This window comes from Crocodylus porosus, unplaced genomic scaffold (genome assembly GCF_001723895.1).
Source record: "Crocodylus porosus isolate Cpor-Errol unplaced genomic scaffold, CroPor_comp1, whole genome shotgun sequence".
Lineage (NCBI taxonomy): Eukaryota > Metazoa > Chordata > Crocodylia > Crocodylidae > Crocodylus > Crocodylus porosus.
Genome location: NW_017728926.1, coordinates 19204006 through 19227054, shown reverse-complemented (window position 1 = coordinate 19227054; position 23049 = coordinate 19204006). Strand labels below are relative to the sequence as shown.

Sequence of the window (23049 nt, the reverse complement as noted above, 5' to 3'; positions counted from 1 at the left end):
CTCTTCTCTAAACACAAAGTATCATCTCTGCAGGACACAGCTAGAACTCTCATGTGATCTTTGTGTTGAATGTGGTTGCAAGGGAACAAAAGGTGTAGGCATTCAACTGTGTAGCAATTTTTTCTTTACTGACACAAAATCAAAGGTGATGTAGTTTGGTGAGGATCACCTTGTCTGACCCCCTTGCAAATAACACAGGCTCTTGAAATTTATGGGGGTACTCCATCTGATGTCAGTTTAAAATAATTCCAGCATGACAGCTTGATAACACAAATGGCAAGCTCCTGGTCATTTAGATTCATTTTTCTCTCTGCTGTTGCCACTTTGGAATAATCCTAACATGACAAACTGGGGCAGGAGTGACATTGTTTAAGATTTGAATGGGTGTCTCCACCTGCTGGCAAGATGAAGCTGGTGACTCAAGTCTTTGAACAAGCAAAGCACATTGCAACGTGAGCTCAGAAGATGAGTGACCTTGGGTGTCTCAAAAGATGCTGTCATCTAACTACATTCATCCTGCAGTCAAGTTTTTTGGGGGAATGTGATATCTTTTATTAGAAAATGTGTTCTTTGCAAGGTTTTGGGCACAAACACCCTTCAGCCATAGGGATTGTCTGGTGTTGTTTTGTGCTCTCCTGGATGGAATAGAAACCGATATGTAAAATGCAGGTCTGTGAAAATGCAAATGCCCCCGGGCATTGCAGATCAGAGGCCATGAGAGTGAGGCAGGTAGGAGGGGAAGGGGAAGATGCTGACCTGGTGATAAGTTGTAGCTGGTAAAATGCAGAGAGGTTACCTGGGCTTATCAGATGGCAGGCAGGTTATAATGTGCTGTAAATCCAGTGTCTGTGTTTAGTCCATGATTTTTTGTATCCAGTAATCGATTAAGTGAAGCTCATAGTCCCATCTACGAAAGGTGTTTTGTAACTCCCCTTTGAGAATTAGAAGTGAGATTGGAGAGCGGCTGTCCTAGGGGAAGCCTGCACCCAGTTCTCACCACCATGTTCACACCACCTAGGCTTTCTGAGACCCCGGGAACAAGGGGCTGGAGCACTGCAGGGGGCGGGCAGCCCCGAAGGCGCTCCTAGGCCGGACTGGGAGAGCTGGACTGGGCTGCAAACCCCTCCCCCAGCGCTGGGCAGGGCAGGAGACTGCGCCCTGGACCGCGGGAACTACGAGGCGGGAGAGGCGTGGCCTGGACTCAGCCCCGCCCCTTGGTGGGCCTCGCCCTAGCAAGCTCGGAGAAACCAAGGGCAGCGACTTCTTCTCCCAGGGTGCGCACGCGCCAACCAGCATGGCGGCCCAAGTCTCGCGAGAGCATTCTACCACCGCGCGACTCCACGTCCAAGATGGCCGCTACAGCTGGGGGTGGAGGCGGCGGCAGCGCAGCGAAAAAGAGCAAGACGACGACCAAGAATAGCGGCGGCGCAGCCGGGGAAGGCACAGAGCCGCCAGGAGGCGGCGGGGATGCAGTGCTGCCTGGTTTCCGGGATGCCGACTCCTTCGCCAAGGTACGTAAGCGAGCGGCCCAGAGCCCCTCTTCTACCATGGTGCAGCGCGCGGGCCCCCTGGGCGCGGGCCATGCTGGGAGCGGTAGTCCCTTCCTGCGGCTCCCGTCACTGAAGGTTCCTGGAGAGGCAGGTCAACGCTTCGCTTCCCAGCATGCCGTGCGCCTCCCGTACGGCGGCTGGCCGGGCCCTCGCGCAGCGGTGCATGTTGGGTGGTGCAGTTTTTTTCCGGGACCGCGTGGCGGATCAACACAGACTTCCCCCCGGGCAGCGCCGGCCGCTCCTGCTGAAGACCGAGACATCCTAGCCCTGATGTGTCCGTTACAACCTCCCTTCTCATCTCAGGCACCCCCCCGGTCCTTGCCAGACAGTCTCGAGGCCGTGCATACAACATAACATGCACTCCTCGTAGACCCACAGAGGAGCAGGGACCTTCGGGGGTCATTGAGTCACACCCCCTGCCTGAGGCAGGTTCATCCCCGTGCAAACCATCCTGTACAAACTGTCATCTAATGCTGTAAGACTGCTGCCAGCCCTGACGTGACAGACCTAGCTCTAACCTGCCACAGGTGATGCCAGGGAAGCACAGCCGCCAACGTGCTGCTTCTGTGAAATGTTGTTAGTATAGACTTTTTTCTCCAGGGAAAACGAAACTAGAAGCTTTATTTGTATGACAGGGGGCAGATTATTCAGTTCAGACTTGAACTGAAAACAAATATAACTTCACCTGAAATGAATTCAAGACAGTCTGCAGGGCTGTGAGCTGGAACTTCATTGCCAGGGGCAGCTGAGAGAGAGCAGCATGGCAGAGCAGAGGCTAGCTGGATTGGTGGGACATCAAGACCGTTAAGGGTTGTTAACATCCAGGGAAGGAAGAGTTGAGAAGGTAGATGATGAGAATAAGCCATGAAATCAAGTGACGCCTTCAGCTCTGACTAGGTAGAAATGCTGCTGCAGGCAGTTAGTTTTAAACTTTGGGTGGAGCAGGAATCAAAGGAGGGTGCAGCTACCCAGTACATCCCACCCACCTCTAATCAACCCCTGGGCTTGTAAACATGATTCACAAGCTAAACCCAAAGATTTCAAATAGGAATCTAGTGGTTAAAAGTAATTTGACTTTTCTGGTCTTTCTGAGTTCTCTGCAGCAGAAGCATCAGTCTGTTATTTTTCTGTGATCAAAAAACGAGTGAAAACAGAGCTGGCATTGTCCAAGGGGTTTCTCCAGTATATTGAGGGATGCCTTGAGTTCAATCAGGTCGAGAAGCCCTGCATTAAAAGAAGAAAATGGTCATGTTGACTTCATAAGCTCTTTTTTGAGCTTTTGTTTCTTGCCAGTTTAATTCCAAACTTGACTTTTGGCTCCACCATGCCCTCCCCTAGTTAGGTTTATTTTTTGATTAACTGAAACCAGGGTGTCTCAAGTTCCTGTATTAAAAGTCCTGCTTCAGCTTTGGAACTCGAGCTGTAATCCAGTGCAAAGCATAGGAGCACTGAGTACTCATCTGACGGTGTCCTGGAAGAATGGCAGTACAGTGTGGAATGATGTCAATGTTGTGTCTCTAACAGTATGCCCTCGGCACAGTGGTGGCTGCTACCAAGGCATCTAATGGGCTTCCTCAGCCGGGAGATGAGTACGACTTCTACCGAAGCTTTCCTGGGTTCCGAGCCTACTGTGAAACGCAAGGAGACAGGCTGCTTTACTGGTGAGGGGTTTTACTTGTGCCAGTGCTGAGATCTGTTGGTCCAAACCCAGATGCAAAGACAGAGAATCTTTTTCTTTGGGAACTCCAGAATAATTTGAGAGGATTTTATTGCAAATATTTCAACTGCTTTCGTAAAAAAACATTTAAGCTGTTTTTACAGCATCTTACATTTTAATGGCAGCATCACCGTTTCCCTGTAAGGATTTGGATGAGGAACTGTCAGAGAGGGTAGAAACAAAAATATAAACAGATGGCTTGCTTTGAATTCCTCAGACCCAGTGAAAATTAATTGCAATTAATAGCCAAGCAATGCTTGGAGTAAACATTTATTTTATGTTCGGGGTTCAGGTATCTGAAGGTAGTATATCTGATATTGCAAACTGCAGAAAAGCCAGTGCTTGGGAGGAGTCTTAGTAAATGTTCTGGTTTTATATAGCGGCCGCTAATGTGATCTAGCAAGTAGCATTCAGTGCACTGATCTCTTGTCAGCATGAGCAAATTGATGCAGTACCACGGCTGTCGCAGTCACATCAAAGATCGCAGCAAAGTGACAGAGCTGGAAGACAAATTTGATTTGTTGGTCGACTCCAATGATGCAATTCTTGAACGAGTGGTGAGTAAACCTGCCTTGTGGCTTTGTCTGGTCCCTGTTCAGCAGTCAAAGGGGAGGCTTCCTACAAGAATTTTAGTCACACTCACTCTGGTATCTGAATCTTGCTTCATTTTTAAAGTGTCACTAGCTCTTTGCCCTGGCATTATTCCTTTGGCATCTTTAATTCAAAACACTCCAGCCCAACAGAGGACTGTTTTACTCAGATGTCTGTTTCTATCATTCAGATCATGACTACAGGATGGAACTTATACGGTAAGGGCAAAAACGGGTATTTGTATTGTTGGTAACACCTAAAGGCTCCAACTGACGCAGGGTCCTCTTTGTGTTGGTGCTGTACTTGCATGTGGTAAAAGAAAGTCTCTGACCGAAAGAGCTTTCAGTCCAGTATTCACAGCAGACAGGTTGGAAGGGGAAGTGGAGTCAAAAACAAAAAGTGATTTGCTCAGGGTCACAAAAGAGATCAATGGCCAAGCTAGCAGTAGATGCCAAGGTTCTGACTGCTCCTGGAAGCCAGAGAGATGCAGACAGAACTTTCCATGGCAGACAAGGTGGTGGTATTGGAGACTGGCAAAGAAGAGCCTGCCCCTCGGGGTGTCAGACCAGCTGTTTTGCTCATTATTTTACTTTAGGCAGAGAAGGGACTTGGAATCGTTACACCAACCATAAGGAAGAAATCAGGCTAACAGCTGAGCAAATTAAAATACCACAGAGAGCAGAGACCTTGGCACTGTTTGCATTCAAAATCAGCCTCCTGCTTAAATCAGTCATCTAATTAGTGTTTTTTAGCCCCAAATCATAGCACATGGTGTTCTGGAGGCTTTAGCCTCCCAGAATTTTCTGCAGTCACTAGCACCAGTGTACAGCAACTGTGAACACCACCAGGCAAGAGTGACAGTGCAGCCTTGGACTGGAAGTTAAACCCAACACTTTTCTGCCTCTGCCACTGGCTTGCTGTACAACTGTGAGCAAGTGGCACCACCTCTCTTTGTTTCTGTCTTGTCTGTTCAGAGTGTAAGATCTTTGGGGTGGGGCTGTATCTAACCACTTGCTTGTACAGCACATAGGACCCTTATTTCACTGGGCCTTGTAGGCATTACTTGATCTTCAGGCCAGTACCCAGCCATGCGACCATGCTTCCTCTATCATCATTCACTTTCCGCCAAGATTGTTTGCTACAGTCCTGCTGTGCCAAGAAAACAAAATGCTAGGATATTCCTCCTGGTTCATCCCAGGTTGAAACACTAACGAGAGCACAGAGCTGGGAACAAAATGGTCAGGATATGGAGGTCTGAAGACACCCCACTTGGATACTTTGGCAGTTGCAGCTTTTGATCCTCCCCCTTAGGACTGACCCAAACATTTAGCTACTCAGTCCTTCACTTTTGAAGCAGATGTGCATGGAGGCAGCTGAACTTTTTTTCTCAGTAACTGCAGGTTGCTAAGTACCACCAGGTTTCATGTGACATTTTCCCCCTTCAACTCCTTTCTTGGATTTCAGGGTATTTTACTGGATGAAGCAGCGGGAGTGAACAAAAATCAGCAGCCTGTCCTGCCAGCAGGACTGCAGCTCCCTGAGACCATCGTTTCCAGCTGGAACCGCAAGGTGAGGCACCTACAAGATGGTTGGTTTTGGTAAGCTTTAGCTTCTATTTGTGAGTGTCATTGCTGAAGGTGATTCAGTGAGTTCAAGGTCTTTTAAATGTTTTGACTATGGTTCTTGCTTTCTTTATTTCCCAGGCTTTAGTCCAGAGTCAGGATCCTGTGGGTTCTGGCTTCAATTTCATACACGCAAAGTTTTTTTCTTAACCTAGATTCAGGACCCCTGGTTTGAGTAACATATGCCTCTTAGATGCTGTGCCCCAACTGCAGAAAAATTTCTTACCTTCTGGAGTATAATGCATCTGTGGGTATTGTATGAATCCTAGTAAAGCAGGCCTTTCAAAAACCCATTAAAATATTTGTGTATTTATTTATTTATTTTTTAACAGAGTGCAGAAGCCAAAAGAACGAAGTCTGAAACCTTCCGGCTGCTTCATGCCAAGAATATTACTCGACCACAATTAAAGTTTGGGGAGAAGATCGACAATTCCAACACTCCCTTCATTCCTAAACTTTTTGTAAAACCCAATGCTCTGAAACCACTGCCTGAAGGTAGGAGAGCAAAGGAAAGATGGCTGCCTTTGTCTTGGGTTGTGTATAAAGAACACCGAGCAGAAACTTCCTCTGACAAGCCAGGAGAGAATTCCCTGAACCTAGCAGACATAGACCTGCAGAAGGAAACTAGAGTACTAGTAATCCCTGTAGTTCATCATTCTGTTTTTTCATTTTATTTATAAAGCTGAGTTGATGTAAACTTTCTTTATGGGGAAACAGTAGCAGTTTGTAACTGGAGATTTTTGGAGCTTACTCTCCCCACAGTTACTTCCAATGACCAGTCTTCCCTTGCCATCAAATAGTAGTGTCAGGCCCTATATAAGTGCAAATGTCTTTCAGTTTGTAGAATGGAGAAATGGCCACACATTAGCTCCTTTGCTTTGGCTTGCTTTTCCAAGCAGATGACAAGTGGCAACCAAAAGTTTCAACTGTTAATTGTCTCCCATTACAGTAACATCCCAGGTCATTGCATTCTGTGATTCTGCTGCTAGGGAATCAGCCTTACTCCATGAGAGAGCAGTCACAGTCCATCTATTAACACTTGATTTGATTGTTGGTGTATTTTCCATGTCTTACAGTAAATAGAATAGCAGAAGACCTGCTGGTTACCCTTTCACTACAGAGTAGCATTTAGCAGTTAGAACCCAGCACTGGTTATTTGAATCATATCTGGCACAAGTGGCTCATTTTTCTTTAAAAAGGTCACCCATTGCATTACAGCTGCTTCGTCTTGCTCAAGTAGCACCCTAGACATACCTCGTACTATAAATTGAGAGGCACAGGAGAAATCTCATACAAGGTGCAGAACCTGCATCCTCTGGTTCTCAGTACTTAATGATGCTGTTCCTGGTGCTGGGCAGAGAAGCTGGGGTTCGGGATCAGCATGTCTTGCTCAGCTTTGTCTGATTGTTCCATCTCGGTCATTCAGCACTCGCCAAGAGCAGACGGGAGCGAAAGGAGCGTCCTGAGGACTTGGATGTGCCGGCTGCACTGGCGGATTTCCTCCATCAGCAGAGGACCCAGCAGACTGAGCAAGACATGTAAGAAATTGCGTATGCAGCAGGGTGCTAGGAAAGCCTATGGCTTTGCGTTTTATATATGATATTTTTATGCAGACCCATCACATGCATACCTTTAGCCTGGTTGCTTTCATGAGTTGGTATTTGATGTGTCATCAGTTGTTCTCTGCATATGCATTCATAATTATTTTATGCCTACACATAACAAATCCACCAAGTGGTAAGTTTTCTGGTCAGTAACAGGCAAAGTACAGTCACTTACAAAGAGTCACTGTTGCCTTCTCCCTTCAGCTCCCTGCATTTGATTGGAATGACACCTGTTCCTTGTTTCTGCTTTTTGAAGGTTTGCTCACCCCTACCAGTATGAACTGGAACATTTTTCTCCACCAGATGTAGTTCTTGAGAAACCGGAGCCCCAGGTTAGTGGCCAAGTTACATTAGTAGAAGCCTAAAAGAGGGAAATGTTGAAAGCAAGAGTAAGTAATCTGTGTGCAGCAGATCCTGTTTCCAAGGTATTTTGTGGGAGGCAGTTGCCATGTCAAACCTTTTGTTTTGCTAGATGTTCAGGCCTCTTGAGGAAACGCCTTGCCATTTTGTCTCCACACTGGATGAGCTGGTAGAACTAAATGAAAAGCTTGTCAACTGCAAAGAGTTTGCTGTGGATTTGGAGGTAAGTTTTAAACTGTTTAAGTGCACTTCTAGCACTTGGGAAGGCATGTGCTACTACCCTTCTTGTTGTCAGTCCTTTTCAGTTCATTGCCTTGTATAACATATACTCCTTCCATCAACTTCTTTTGTCATTATGTCTCAGCCCTACTAAATGTTGGTGACCAGAAGGCTGAATGGGATTATGATTGACCCCGCCCGTTATTTTGCAAACTTGATTACTTTGCAGCAAAGTTTGCATATTGAATTTGGTCTCTTTTGGATTCTTCCTATGATCCTCTAAATTATGCTGTGAACCATATAAAGAACCAGCTTAGCCTAAAACATTTTTCTGATTGTATTAATACAACAGTGGTAGTGATTGGAAAGGAACACATGTTCTTATCACTAATGACTTTTTAGAAGATTCCTTGGTTACTTTTGCAGTGCTATTGTTTCACACCACTGCTCACTAAGCTAACTGGCCTCTTTTGTCTCCTGGTAGCACCACTCCTATCGGACCTTCTTGGGATTGACGTGTCTGATGCAGATCTCCACCCGGACAGAGGATTTTATCATTGACACGCTGGAGCTTCGGAGTGACCTGTACATTCTGAATGAGCCCTTCACAGACCCTGCAATTGTAAAGGTCAGTTGCCCCGTTGCAGAATACTCTGAGTTTTGTCAGAGGGACTGAGCTGTAGCTTGAATTTGTTATTCTTCTACCATGGCCAGCTCTGGACCTGATCCAATACCTGTTAAAATTGCTAGTAAGAGTTACTGGACACTGATTCAACCTTCATTTTCCACAGGCCATGGTGAGATGCTAGCAACATCTAACCTCCCTGGTATAAGGAGAAATGCTAGCTAGTTAGTAATAGCCCAGCAGTGAATCGGGTGCCTACCAGGCAGTTCTGTATCCCTCAGACTGTGCTGCAAATGAACCAGGATATCATTGTTTAGTGCTTCTCATGCATAAAAAAAAAATCTCTGTCCCAAAGAGGCTGCATGCCAGCCAAAATAAATACATAAGCACACTGGGATGCATAGAAGCATAAACTGCAAAGGAGCAGTAGCATTTAGGATTGGTTTCCTCAGTTTCAGCTTTCTTGGTTTTTACCATGTGTTTTGAGGGGAATGTAGCTGGTTTCAGGTTTTTTTAGTTTACTTGTGTCCCAATGAGAGACATGGTGTTGCAGTAGCATAGTCTGAGTGAAACTTGGCCTCAGGGGTCTACTGGCAATAAGACGGAGAAAAGCAAGCAAAGAAATCATTTTGAAACATGAGCATCAAACTCAGATGTCAGCAAGCCCGATGTGAGGCCTCTGCATGGAGTTGGTTGTCATGTATCTTACTACCTTGCCTTCCTGTTTTGCCTTGCAGGTCTTTCACGGTGCAGATTCAGACATGGAATGGCTACAGAGAGACTTTGGCTTATACTTGGTGAACATGTTTGATACGCACCAGGCTGCCCGTCTCCTCAACCTTGGCCGGCATTCTCTAGACCATTTGCTGAAGCTCTACTGCAGTGTGGATGCTGACAAGCGGTACCAGCTGGCTGACTGGCGGATACGGTGAGAGCTTGTGCTTGATGTATTGGGTTTAGAGTGAAGGGTAGAGTATGGGGCTCATTTGTTTGTTAACACACTACCTTGCCTAGTTCCAAGTCGTACAGTTCAGTAGGGCTTTTTGTTAGCTCTTTGCTGGTCTAGGAAAAAAAAGTAGAGGCTTCACAACAGAGTTAAAATCCATGAGCAGACTTGTGAAATTAGACTGTTCTGTTCCAGCAGAGGCCCCACTTCAAGTTTCTGTCTGCTGGAGAAAAAAGCTGTGTCACTCAGCACAGTGACCAAGTAATAGGATTTGGGTTTCACACTGAGTCCTACAGTTCCATCCACCTCCACAGGCCCACAAATAACTCAGGTGTGGTAGAGGCTCAGCAGAGCCTCAGTAGTCCATGAGATACCTGCAGTACTTGTTTCCCCATGATGATACTGGGGATCTTGCCTTCCCAGCCATGAGATGGGCTTGTGGGAAAAACTGTCCTGTTGCTGCCCTTGAGTGGACTCTGCTGGTAGGAGTCCTGAAGGAACCCTGCATTCATTCCTGGGGGTGGGCTGAGAAGCAGCTTGCCTTAATGAGCACTGGCACAGGGGGTTGCTGGGGTGGCAGAGCTTCCAAGATGTATTTGTGCAATGAGTGTTCTCTTTTTGCAGCCCTTTGCCAGAGGAGATGTTGCATTATGCCCGGGATGACACTCACTACCTGCTCTACATTTATGACAAGCTGAGGGAGGAGCTGTGGAACAAAGGAAATGGAAAGCCCACACAGCTCCAGGTTGTGTGGCAGCGGAGCAGGGACATCTGCTTGAAGGTAACCTTCGGGGCACCAGCTCCCATTTGGGTCAGGGCAGAGAAGACCTATGGTTTGCCCAGCCCATTCCCATCCTTTTGGAAGAAAACACTTCTTCTCTGTGGGTATCTGGAAATATTCTGGCAGGTATACGCTCATGACTAGTCACCACCAGATAAGTTAAAGGGCTTTACATTAAGACTATTTCCAAACCCCTGATGTTGACACTTGACACTTACCAGCTGATATTTCTCAAGCAAAATGATTCCTATCCCCATTTCTAATTCTTCTGGCTAGTCCTAGTATGAGGTCTTGATGCTGGAGTGTTGTCTCACTGCATGGGGTCCAGTGAGAACAGAAGGTGGTGTATCTTCATCCTTGGAACACTACAGGCCTTGTGTATTTTAGGATGCTCTTGGATTTACTTGGATTAAAACACAAAGATGAGAGGAGCTGGAGGTAAAGTGAAGAAACCAACATCAAATATTTAGAGTGCATTTCAAGCTGCCCTAAATCTCTGAGATCATGTCAGAAAGCCAACGCTCTTCTTGTACTTGTGTGTGGCTGATGGAGAGAATGCAGCCTGCAGAGCGCCAGAGAGATGTGATGCACTAATGTTGATCACCTGTGTCTGACTTCTGCCTCTACAGAAATATATCAAACCCATCTTCTCAGATGACTCCTATCTTGAGCTCTACAGGAGACAGAAAAAGCATCTCAACACACAGCAGCTAACTGCCTTTAAGCTTCTCTATGCCTGGCGGGACAAGCTATCGCGCCAAGAGGACGAGAGTACAGGGTAGGAAGTCATTTCTTACAGGCAGGCTTTAATGTTTGGAATGAGTGTAAGATTCTGCTTCTCTCTCTGGGGGCAAAAAGTGCTGGCCCTGTTGCTAAGAACAGTTACTTTGGGTGCTTCCTACTCAGCCAAAACAATATCCAGTGAGGGGCACCTTTACTCTCTTCCTTTGCATTCCAAAGCAGAAATTGTGTATATGAACTTAAAGGATCCTAATCTGTCACATTAATGTTACTCTCTGTTGCAGGTATGTGCTGCCAAACCACATGCTGCTGAAGATAGCAGAAGAGCTGCCGAAGTAAGTCTCTGCTGAGTCTTGAGAATTGTACACTCATGTTCCACAGTGCCCCACACCTGCCAGTCAAATGTGTGTTGTTTTTCTCTGGTACCACTTTATTTCCATGGTTGGCTAATTGCTCCCTGCAGCCAGTATTGCTTCTGCCCTCAGTCCTTCAAGACTGGGGAATTCAGTGCACAGAAGAAGTCAGATGGTGAGCTGCTCAACTCTAAAGGATTCCAGAATACTTCATTCTTCTAGTGCGCTCATGCAAAGCATCATGACACTGTTGCAGGTCTTCCCACCAGGGGGTCCCGAGATGTCTACCAGCATTAGAGAGAGGGCTGATTTCCCATCTTGTGGCTGTTTAGTTTATAAAGGAAGTTGTATATGTGCCAGGCCTCACTCCTGTCTCCCATGGCATTCCTTTGTTAAACAAGCTTGTCTCTTGGAACTTGAGGTTCACGATTGAACATCTTTTCTTGAAAGCAGCCAGAGTGATGTGCATAATTCAAAGCTGGCACTAGTGCCCCTTTGTATAGAGGGAGCGTGGGGAAGAATGCATGTATGAAGGCTGTATGCAGGCAGACACCAGTTCCCACCAAAGGGAAGGGCGGTGGAGCCAGCTAATGGATTCTCCTTGTCTGCACCACCCTGATTTTGAAGAATTTGGCGTATGCTGGATATGCAGCATCTTACTCAGCTGAACTGCTGCCTTCTGTGGCACTGAGACCTGCAGTAACATCTGACTGACAGTCATCTGTACATGGATGTTTGATTTATCAGCTGAGAATATAGCAGTGTCTTTCTGTCTTTAGAGAACCCCAGGGCATCATTGCTTGCTGCAACCCAATCCCACCTGTAGTTCGCCAACAGATCAATGAACTGCATCTCCTTATCCAACAAGCCCGAGAGATGCCTCTGCTCAAGGTAGGGGGACCTTTTACCAGCACACAGCAGAGCTCAGTGGGTGTGAATGTTACAGTCACTTTCTTGCCCTTGCTTTCTAAAGAATCCTAATGATCTTGTAGATACTGGAAACCTAGTAAAAGTCTGTATGTGTTCAGCTACTGCTGGATTTGGCTGTATGAGGAATGAGCCAAAACCTCTGTGTGAATGCTGCTTCGTACCAGATCCACTGTGTAAGATCACTTGCTGTAGCAGTATTTTCACTGCAAGAAGGGAAATCAGACAGTAGTACTAGACCCTCCGGGAACTAGAGGAGTAAAAGGGTAAAAATACCCACTGTGAAGCAGGACACAGGCATCTCTGGGGTTTCTGACACTACTATTTTGCCTATATCAGTTACCAACACAAGTAATTTAAACCTACAGAACTGGTTGGGCGTACGTAAAAGACCACCAGGGTCAAGTCCCATGCAGTGTGGGAAGGTAGATGTGTGCACCTGGCCTAGTTGCTCTATGTAAACTTTTCATATTGGCCAGCATGCTCTGCTATGCAAAGTATACCCTTGTGCGGTGAAGTGGAAGTAGTTACGAGCTAGAGTACAACCTGGCTGGATGAAGGTTTAATTTCACCTGTCCTTGGGCAGAGAAACCCCTCACAAAAACACTGAAGCTGTCATCCTACCAGAAGTGGTGAAAATACTGGTTAAAGGAAGCTTGTGTCTACAGAGTCTAGGTGCTTTACAGTGAATGTTTAGTAATTTTCTTATTTTCTTCTCACATCTAAGTCTGAAGCAGCTTCGGTGACAAAGAAGGGACCTCTCTCCAATCCAGAGGTACTGTGTATTCAACAGCTATTTAAACTGCCACAGCAGAAGATGTGATTGCTGAAACATCAGTCGGGCAAAAGAGCACAAATTGATCGGCAAGATGGGATGCTATTTATGATTTATGGCTATTTATGATGTCTGACAGATCCTGTGATATGGTCATTTCTGGTGCTGACAGACGTGGTTGGGGGGACGCACTTTACCAAAGGAAGCAGCACGTTAGTTCGACCCAGGTCTGCAGTGTCTGTATAGATTGGGTGTTCCAGCAGGGTTTTTCAGTGCTTTTATCTAAAGCAAATTCAGTCAGCTACTAGATAAAAGCATCAAAATGCAACTAAAGCACCCGGTCTATACAGACATTGGTCAAGCCAGGTCCAACTAATGCACTGCCTCTTCTGGACATGTGCTGGGCTTGGCACAGGCGTGCACCAAGTTTTTAAAGTAAAGCACTGTTGGGTGGGGGTTGGTTTATATCTGCAAGCAGCCTTCCAGATTGCTGATCTTTTCTTTTGAACCCAGTTTTTCCCTTGTGTGCTCGAATGCCCGTAAAACTGTCAGTTCTAAATCAGTGTTTTAAAACTTTTTCAAGAAGGATGATACAAAAGTCTTCCATCAGTGAATGGTTCAGCTGTTGGATGGCGTTTTGTGGCTATTTATGATGTCTGACATCTAAGAATGGAATTTCTAGCTGAGTTTCTGCAACAGTCATATCTGAAGTACCGTATTCTTGCTAACCCAGAGATGCATCCTTCTGGTACAAGCTATGCGTGCTAGCAGCTGAGCTGTGCGTTGGGAATACCTAGCCTTAAATATCGTTCGTAAATTTAGATTGTGATTAGTTTGTTGGTGTCTTCTGTGTAAAAACACCTATTATGTTGTACTGATCACCTGTGTCACTTGAATTTTTTTGTAGAAGCCAGAGAATCACTTATTTGGACCTCATGACAGTTCCCACATTACCCTGGACGATCCCCAGAACCACTTGTCATTAGGTAAATCTGGAGACAACTTCTAACTTGTGCTAAGTAGGAAGAAACATGGGTTCATTAAGAGTCATCTGACATGTTAAGAATAGTGTTGACAGACAGGGGCATCAGAGCACAAAAGTGCAGTAGAAAAGAATGTTCCAAAAAGCTACGCTCTTAATTTTTCTTTCTCTGCAGCACCTGCACCAGCTCTGAAGTGTGGGAGTCTCTTTTCAGACGGGGAAGAGTCAGACAGCGAAGGAATGTTACCAGATTCCACCTGCCTTGTTGCTACAGCCACCATCAGCATTTTCAATGTAAGTTCTGGTAGTAAGAAGGGGTCTGCGCTTGAGTAGGAGAACACACAGATTTGTTAATTTGTTATGGTAATCTAATAATGTTATGCAAAATGCAGGCTACTTGCAAGGATACATCAAAACCAAGTAGAGCAGGCAGGAGGCCGGGTAGGAAGTTAGCTAGTCTTACAGTCCAAGGGTCACTGTCCTCATAAGGGTGTCAAACGGAGTAGAAAAAGATACAGTAAGCTCCTAAGTAACCAAAAATTCCTCGGACTGAAGCCAGTGATAGATGTGAGACTGGTGCACAAAGCAAGAGTACATACTGCCCTTCAGAAACTGGGACTATGTGAGCCCATCAGGGCTTGAGGTCAATTTCTGTCAGTAGCACCTCAAATTCCTTGTCTCCACCCTGCTGCCAAACAAAACCTCAGAGAGGATGTCCTAAATTCAGTTTGCCTTCACCAACTATTCCAGTGCTTGGTGAGAGGGTTCTACAGAAAAGTTGCAGGTGACTGTTTAATTGTTCTATAAGCTGTTTTTTCTGCTTGCTTGTAGGAACCTGATGTGGAAGAAGGAGGGACTGAGAAGAATTTAACAGTTGCGCAGCAAAAGGCTCGGCGCATTATGGAGTCCTTTGAAAACCCGTTCAGGATGGTAAGAGCACAGTCTGTCATCTGCAGTGGCAGCCAGCAAACCAGCCAACATAGCTGGTCCCTTAAGGCAGGAAGGGTAGAAGTGTTTACAAAGCAGTCTTGGGAGACTCTGATACAGCATCAGCTAGTGCTCACTTGCTGGAAACAAAGGACTTCATGCCAGGTGTATTTTGCAAGGAAAACATGGTTGTGTAGAGAAATAGGCAAAGAGGAGGTTCAGCAGGTTAAAAAATCAAATGTATTTATAAACTTACTTGAGATTTTTTATAAAAAACAAATCTGGTTTACTTTTTAGGTCTTATACCCAGTGATACTGTTTTACCATTTTAATCTGACGGCGTAAATGAGTTGGTTTCACTTGGATTCATTTCATTGCTAGTTTGCGATGTACTTCACTAGGATGTTTGGAGTTACAGGCTGCAGGAGGCGATGTGGTTCTTTGTAAAAGGGGAACTTTCTATAGCATCATAAGAATTTGAATTGGCACCTTCTAGGTCTGCCCCTTAGCTGTGTCTAGCTAACATGTGGGATCTGGTCACTGGAACATGGTGTATTTTACACTCGGGTTGCTCTTTTTTTCTCAGTATCTGCCTGCAGAACAGAACCCTGCCCACGTCTCTCAGTCAGCAAAGTTTGACCCATCATCCAAAATTTACGAAGTAAGTGCTTATCTGCCAAACATTCTGCAAACTGCTGAGTTCCACATAAAAGAACCCAGTGGCTCCAGATCACTTCCTCCTTTCCCTGGGAATATTTGAGGTGGTGAGGAGGTGTGTTGCTGTGCTTTGTTTATTTCTTGGTGTCCTTTCTCCTCCCCTGAGAGTTTTCAGAACCTGCTAGTTCCAGGCAGGTTTTTAGAGCTGCATCTTCTCTGGTAGCTGAGCACAGATCTCTTACAGCATTCCTATCCAGGAATGTCACTAGAGGAAGGGGAAACACAGTCACTCATATCCCTCACATTGCAAAGCAAGAAGCTGCAACTAAATCCCAAGATGCTCTTGCACTTTCCTGTGGCACAGGACCCCTCAAAAGCAGAGGGCTCCTCTTTTATAACTCAGAGATTCCTGCAGCAAATTTTAATCTCTAGTATAAAACAATTTTCTCTTCTCTTACTATGAAGGCAGGTAGGAGGAGGTGGGCAGGACTGTGAGCTTTTTGCTCTACTTGCCTGACTTCAGAGCAAGTGAGTGATCCTGGGTAATTGTTTCTTTTGGCATAGATCAGCAATCGGTGGAAGTTGATGAATCAGACACAACTGCAGAAAGAGGCAAAGGAAGAAGCCAAAAAGAAAGTAGCACAGCAGACAGGTAACGCCCAATTCTTTGGTGGTTACTGATGGAGAACAGTGGACAAGGGTGAGTCTTCTAGCATCTCCTTGTAACAGCACTGTCTGGGCCCTGCATCAGTCTTTTGTGCCAAAATGCTCTCTGAATTAGGGTTTAAATCCATCAAAACCACGAGCTGATTTGTGTGGCTAGTGGGAGGATGGCATAATGACTTTCTTCTAGTCTAGTAATAATACTTTTGTGGCACTTCCAGATCCTGCTAGGACTGGAAATCAGATGCAGAACTTCTTCATGGTAGCTCAGTGCCAGCATCTGAATGATCCTCACAGTAATCTCTAGTTTAATGAAAAAATCTCATTCTAGCATGGCAAGCCTCTGCCTTTTATTTTCTCTTCCTATTAAGGCCAAAACATCTGACTCTTGAGATCTGGGGATTAATGCAGTGGTAGAAGCATCTGCAGTGCAGACAGGTGCCTTGGCTCACCTCCCTCCATTACTAGCAGCAGAGTGGTGGTTAGGGACCTAGGAGAGTTCAAATGCAAAGAGCTAAGGTAGATAGTTCTTAAATAAAGTGCCCTGTGTGTTGTTCAGGTATCAGCCAGCAGCTGCCTTCCCACAGCTCAGATGTATTATTACTAGACTAGAAGAAAGTTGTTATGCCATCCTCCCACTAGCCACACAGATCAGCTCATGGTTTTGTCATTGTCCTGTCCTGTAGTCGGGGAACTCAGAACCATTCAGATACGGGTTTCACATTAGGGAAATTGGAGCAAATCTGGTGTATGAGGCTTGCCACTGCAGACCTGCTCTATGGTTTATTTTGAGACCTCTCCTGACAGACTCATGCTTTGTTCCATGTCTCTTGCGTGCATCGCATAATGTTTTGGGGCTTTTTACCCCCCCCACAGCGGCTCGGGAGCAGGCCCAGAAGGCATGCAAAATGGCTGCAGAAAATGTTGTTTCAGTTCGTCAACAAGCAGCGGTACGTATCCAGGCTTCCTGCAGGAACCACATGTTTGAGTGTCGGGCAAAATAAACATAGACCCTAATCTTAGAAATGTATCCTTCAACACCAGGTCTTAGTTCATGGCAGCTGACTTCAGGGGGCTTGAGAGGTGATATCTATTGCTAGAACCTTTCTTGGCTTCTGATCCTGTTCACAGCAACAGCCTGGTTTCACACCCCTGGAGACCTGTACTATGCATCCCATACTCCAGATTCAGCTGTTCTTGCAAATATGTTACATTGCATGGGGATAGCAGCACCTCTACACCCCCCCCCCCACACACACACACACTCCCCAATGTTACTGGTGGCATGGGTATTCTTGGTTTTGTTTATGTGGCTGTGGTCTGTTAGGGGCTGGAGTGGACATTTGTTAGGGCTTTTTGGATAAACAGCTGCTTGCAGATGCAGGTCACCAGATTCAGTGGCCAAGGATGGTCCCTCTGGTTCTGTGTCCCTTATTGTCCTCATCCTGTTTTCTGGGTCTCCCCCAGAATCTGGACTTGAAACCACAGTAGCTTCAGGCCCTTACTGTTAGGTGATCATCAGCTTTTGTTTTTCATCTGAAAAGGCTCTTCTATGGAAATAGGGTATCCCAAACCCAGCAGAGGCCCAGATTGCCCAGTCTTCCTCCAAGCTCATTGTTGTATCAGTCACAGCCCACCAGCTCTGCCGCTGCATGTTTGCTTTATGGTATTTGGGTTTTTGCTTGCTGTGCTAGTGCAGGTTCCCCTAACTGTGACCCCTCCAGGCCTAAACTTGTCCCACTTCTGCTCCTTGCACATTGCTTTTACAGCAGGAGCAAGCTGGCAAGAAAAGGGAGAGAATTGCAAGTGAGCCTGAAACAGAGCTGCCAAAGCAAGAAAAGAAACGGCCAAAAGCCTCCCAGCAACCAGAGGAGCAGGAGACGCCAAAGGAGTTCACCCCCTTTGATTACAGCAAGTCTGACTTCAAAGCGTTTGCAGGTAAGAGCAGGATTCCCATAACATGGAGCCACCAGCTGCCAAGCTCAGCCTTGTGTGTGGGGTGGATGTCAGAAGCCCAAACCATAGCGCACCTTTTCCCCTTACAAAGTGAAGAATGGGAGGGATAGAACGACCCAGCCTGGTAAAGAGGCCAACTCACCATCTGGCTGCCTCATTAAACAATAAACAGGATGGTGCGTGGGATGTCCTCTGTGGAATTGCCTACTAGCAGCAGCTCCTTTTGCAACACAACAGACAAATGTTCTGTTCAGTTCCAGCAGCTGGAGAACGGAGGGAGGTGTTGCACTAGCATGTAACGAGGTTCCGTTTAAAGCTTGCTTTTTCCCTCATTGAGATGTTCTTTCATGGTATGGAAGGGCAGCTGAAGCTGTTACCTGTAGCTAAGCAGCCACCTGCAAAGGCTTGTTTAAAAAATCTTCCTAACAGTGATTCCTCTCCACCCTGTGTCTTTCTCAGGAAGCAGCAAGTCCAAGCAGTCCTCGCAGTTTGATCCAGCCAAGCAGGCCCACACAGGCAAGGTAAGGGAGCGTTATGAAAGGAGGAACAGCAAGAAAGATGCTGTCACCAGGCCAGAGGGTCTCCCTCAGAGAGGCTTCGCACCACAGCCATGCCTCCTAGTGCAGCCTGGTTCCTGTACCCATCCTCTTTCCTATTTAATTGAGGAGCGCTGGTTCCTACAAACTTTCCTAATGATCTTTTTATGCCTACACTTAGAAAATTCGAATGAGCTCATGTGTGAAACAGTGGCCCTAGGGCTCAGTTCCTTCAGTGCCTGGCAAAACCCATTGTACAGGGAGAGACAACATGGGACAGTGGGGGAACGTGGTGGGGACATCGAATCTCTAGGAAAGGATATACAGATCCCTCTGCAGACTTGCTAGCTGTGAAAAATTGCTCTCCAGTGGAGTCTGGGCCATGCCCCATGGCTGGAACTGGTCTGCTCATTGTAGATGGAAAATAAAATCTTTTCCCCTGTAAAACTCACTCGCCTCTTAAATAAGCAGAAAACGTTCTGTGACCATAGGGGGGATCAGGCAGGGTTAGAAGCGACTGTGAGTGCTACATGGACTGTTCTTTTCAGCACATACCTCACTAGCACTTACTTTTCCTTTCTTGCAGAAATTTGGTGGAGCCAACAAACTTCAACAACAAGCTGGAAATAAAAGCATGTCCTACCTCGCTGGGAAAACGAATCGGTATGTTGGCAAGCGGTCCTTGCTCAAGTGAGGGAGCATTTTCTGCCTAAGTGCTCTGAAGCAATAGGCAAAGAAGCTACTGTGCCACAGAGCAAGAGGGGTTCTGGGCAAGCTTAACGTGAAGGTTACACAACACCTACTGGTGTTTGTTTCACAGCTTGACGTCGGCCTCAGAAAAGAGCTTGTCAAAGAATGCAGTTAAAGACAACCTGTGCTGACAGGTGTGGGGTGAGGAGGACTGAGGAATCTAGCTCTAGATCCTTAAGTTTAACCCAGGTGTGTGTTGGCACGGATGAACATCCTAGAGAGGTTTATCCCAAAGATACTAAGTTTGAAGCTGCCCAGACCTCCCTCTTTCGAGGGAGGAGAGGAGATGAGCAGTATCACAGCCCTGCAGATCCCCTGCAGCTGTAGAATAGCAACATCGCCTTTCACCCAGCATTGAGGTGGAGAAAGCAAGACAGATTTGACTTGACTGCCTCCTCAGTACAGCCTTACTCTCAGATTGTGGATTTGAGATCTCAAGTGTGAGTTTCGCACTGGAGGCATTTTAAATTCTTTCTGTATCTGTTTCTGCAGGGGCTCCAGGCACAACTGGCCAAAAAGATAGTGATTGTGAGAGACCTCTGGGAACAACCAGTAACCAATAAGTGGGAACTCTTGCCAGACTGTGGAGAAGCAGTTATCAGTTTCAACTACAGTTTTGTACAGAAATCTTTTTAAACCATTAAAATGCTTTTTTTCCCCCAAAGGGAAAAAAAATCTTAATTGCTTTGGCTTTGATCCTTCTTCTACTTTTAACAAGGATTTGATAGTGTATCTGGAGCCCTTAAGGTCCATTGCAGGCTAAGCCCTTTCTCAGCCTGTGCTGCAGGGAAAAGCAGACTCCCATGTCTTGGATGGACATGGGACAAACATGGCAGGTGTCTGGCTTGGCAGACATACCCCACTGTGTCCGAGAAGGAAGTAGGGCCACAGCTTCTGAGCACTGTAGATATTGCACACCCACAGAACTGCCCATCCTGCCTCCTCTTTACACTATAGTAATGCAGACAACGTATTTGGTTCCCAAGCTGTAATCTCATGTGTTCCCTAAGAGAAGAGTGCAAGTACTTTTGAACTGAAAATCAGCAGTAGCTGCTTTGCCCAAACAGTACAGAGGTGATGCACAGACTTGCTGAGAGCAACGTAACTAAGTTAAAATGGTTGGAATCGGCTTGGCAGTCTCACCCCTACTACTTGGTACTTCTATCTTCAACCTCAACCCTTGTTCCAAATGCTAATGACTGGAGGCTTGTGATGCCCTCCAGACAGGTATGTAGCCTCAGTTGCAAAACTGAAGCACAGAGCCAGCATGACTTGGTTAACTCGCAGGTAGGGCTGGCACTGGAACCCAGATCTCTGGAGACATTCATACCATCCAAGCCTTTGTGCTCAGATCTGCATCATCTCATTTTATCCACCTCATTATTTTATCCACCCCTTTTGTGCTTGTGGTGGAGCTTGACCTGTTAACCAAGGCAGGGTGATAGGAACTAAGTGCATAATTTCAAAAGTCCCTTTCTGTGCTCTAAAACATGGAGCCACTTGTACTCCAAGAGCTTCAGCATACAAAAAAACCGAGTGCCCATCTCTTCTGCTTATTCCCAGGCCTGTTTCTGGTTTATTTTTTGATTTGGGTCATTGGGGGGTTTTTTGTTAGTGTAGGAGTTTTGCCACGAATAGCGTCAGCCAAGTTACGCTGTGGAGCATCGCAGCTCTGTCCTTTCCTACTCATAAAATCCATTTGTACAGCTGAACATTATGCCTGCAGTGTGTCTTTGAAGAGAGGTAATTGGAAAGCAATTTTCCTTATGAATATTATGTGCCATTCCCACAGCCCACTTTCAACAGTCACTGCTGCTGTCAATTGCAATTTCCTTTCAGCTTTGCCACCTCTGCTATCTTTTTTAATTGAGGTAGCAGTGACTTTATTGAGAGCTCCATTGGCTGCGGAGATTAAAAAATCCTGGGGTTTCTACGGCCTCTCTTCCCTCATTTAGAAGTGTATACGATGTAACGTTTTCAAAGTTGCTCTTAATTTTCTTCCTTTTTCCCCTTTTTGAATTGAGGCTTGCTGCCTCGGGTTTTAAAAAATGTTCTTAATGGAGATGACTGGCAAATCTATGCATGTTCTGTCGACCGATGCGTGATTACAGCTGTCATTCAGGTGCAGTGATATGCTGCAGTCCTGTAATGCATAAAAAACAACCAAGAAAAACATTTTGGCCTAAAAACTCAGTTTTGATAACTGCTCTTTTTGTGCAGCTTTTTCAGCGTGTTCTTTGAAATTTTGCACCGTGTTTTAGAATGGGTTTTTTTGGATGTGTTCCAGGGCATGTTATCAGCAGAACAGAAATTATTTTCCTAGCGTCTTGGCACTGAAAAATAAATGTAATAAAAAAAAAAAAATGGAGTGATTTGGGATGCTTTAGTTAAGGTGCCTTTAAATGGCTCTGATTTTCTGAAAATTAGGCCCCTCTAAGGTGTGTCCAGTCAGTCTCAAATTCGTTAGTTATATCTTCTCAATCAACATGTTAATTACTGTGCAGTAATTACTTCTTTCTTGGCAATTCAGAAGCAATTTGATCTTTTGGTAAAGAGAACAGCCAACCTTTTGAATTTAAGTATGGTTGCCTCCCTTATTGAAATGGGTGTGCCAGTTGTGTCACGCTTAATAGTTTTCATAAAGAATTGTTTCAGTATAGCACTATAAACACCCACTTTGCTTTCTAGTGCTATGTTCCTATAAAGCAAACTGAACACTAGCTCTAAGCATCTCGGGATGAAAGTGGTGTATGGATTATCTCGTGATCTTTCTGATAGCCCTTCTATCTCCATCCTCTTGCACAAGGGTCAGATTTTGTGCAACCCAGGATCTCTTGAGCAAATACTGGCAAGATTTCATAGAAGCAGGCTGCTGTCATTCCCCAGTTTTACCTGTGGCAGGCTCAGTGTTAGATCTATGTTGTGTCAGGTTGATGGTGGTTTGCTGTAGCGTTTAAATGATGGCTTGTATGGGCTAGTTCGGATAGGGATGATATTGTCCCAGGCAAGGAGCTGTCCTAGACCCTTGGAGGTCCCTTCCAGCCCTGCTTCTCTGTGCCTCTGGCCTGTCCGGTGCGACCAGCACTTACAGACGCCGGCTGGGAGGACAGTCGCTCACCCAAGTAAGTTACTAGGCAGCACATGTACCTGTTGCAGAATCGGGCCATCTTTTTTTGCAGAGAGGTGCTCCGCACACCAGTAATATGTCAAAACTTCTTTCCGTATCCTGTCTAGTCGTACATTAGAGCACCCTGATCATCAGGGTAATTGACCTGCTGGAGCTATTCTTGCCTTTCATTTTTTAAGCAATTTATTCCAGATGAAGGGAACAGTATTCATAGCGCAGCTGGGCCCGAGTTGAAGATCGAGACGGGTACTGTCTAGGAGCGGATACAGGCAGATCAATACGAAATCTTCCCAGCACGGTCCGTGGGCCGAGCGGTGCCGAATTCCCCGCAGCTGACCATAGTGAGTCTCCTCCCGGTATCTTGTCCTCCGTCACAGCCGAGCGGGCGCGGGTGCTGGGTGCCTCTCCGCCCCTTGCTGCTCTCCCACCTGTCCCCCCCGCAGCTCGGGGCGAGCGGGGTCACGGGCGCTTGCGCTCCCCTAGTCCGCCGGGGTGCATCTCTGCCGGCCTCCGCGAAGCTGACGCCTGCCTGGGGGTGGCCTTGCCCGGTGCCCGGTGCCCTCCCGCCCCGGAGCCTGCGGGGGAAAGGAGGATCCTCGAGCTCAGCAGCCGGGACAGGTTGGCCCCCCGGCCCGCGCCC

General features: G+C 46.3%; 1 protein-coding gene across 1 annotated transcript; it reads left to right on the top strand.

Moving 5' to 3' along the window:
- Positions 1 to 714: 714 nt before the first annotated feature.
- On the top strand, positions 715 to 19963 carry EXOSC10 (exosome component 10). The gene is made up of 26 exons (XM_019541745.1): positions 715 to 729; positions 1089 to 1511; positions 3075 to 3211; positions 3701 to 3824; positions 5323 to 5427; positions 5813 to 5975; positions 6907 to 7018; positions 7341 to 7416; positions 7557 to 7667; positions 8148 to 8291; positions 9026 to 9216; positions 9859 to 10015; positions 10645 to 10793; positions 11041 to 11091; positions 11889 to 12000; positions 12764 to 12811; positions 13719 to 13797; positions 13969 to 14087; positions 14625 to 14723; positions 15307 to 15381; positions 15942 to 16029; positions 16917 to 16990; positions 17810 to 17978; positions 18456 to 18517; positions 19119 to 19195; positions 19775 to 19963. Exons 1-26 carry the CDS (start codon positions 715 to 717, stop codon positions 19803 to 19805), a joined length of 2991 nt encoding a protein of 996 aa, XP_019397290.1. The 3' UTR covers positions 19806 to 19963.
- Positions 19964 to 23049: the final 3086 nt, after the last annotated feature.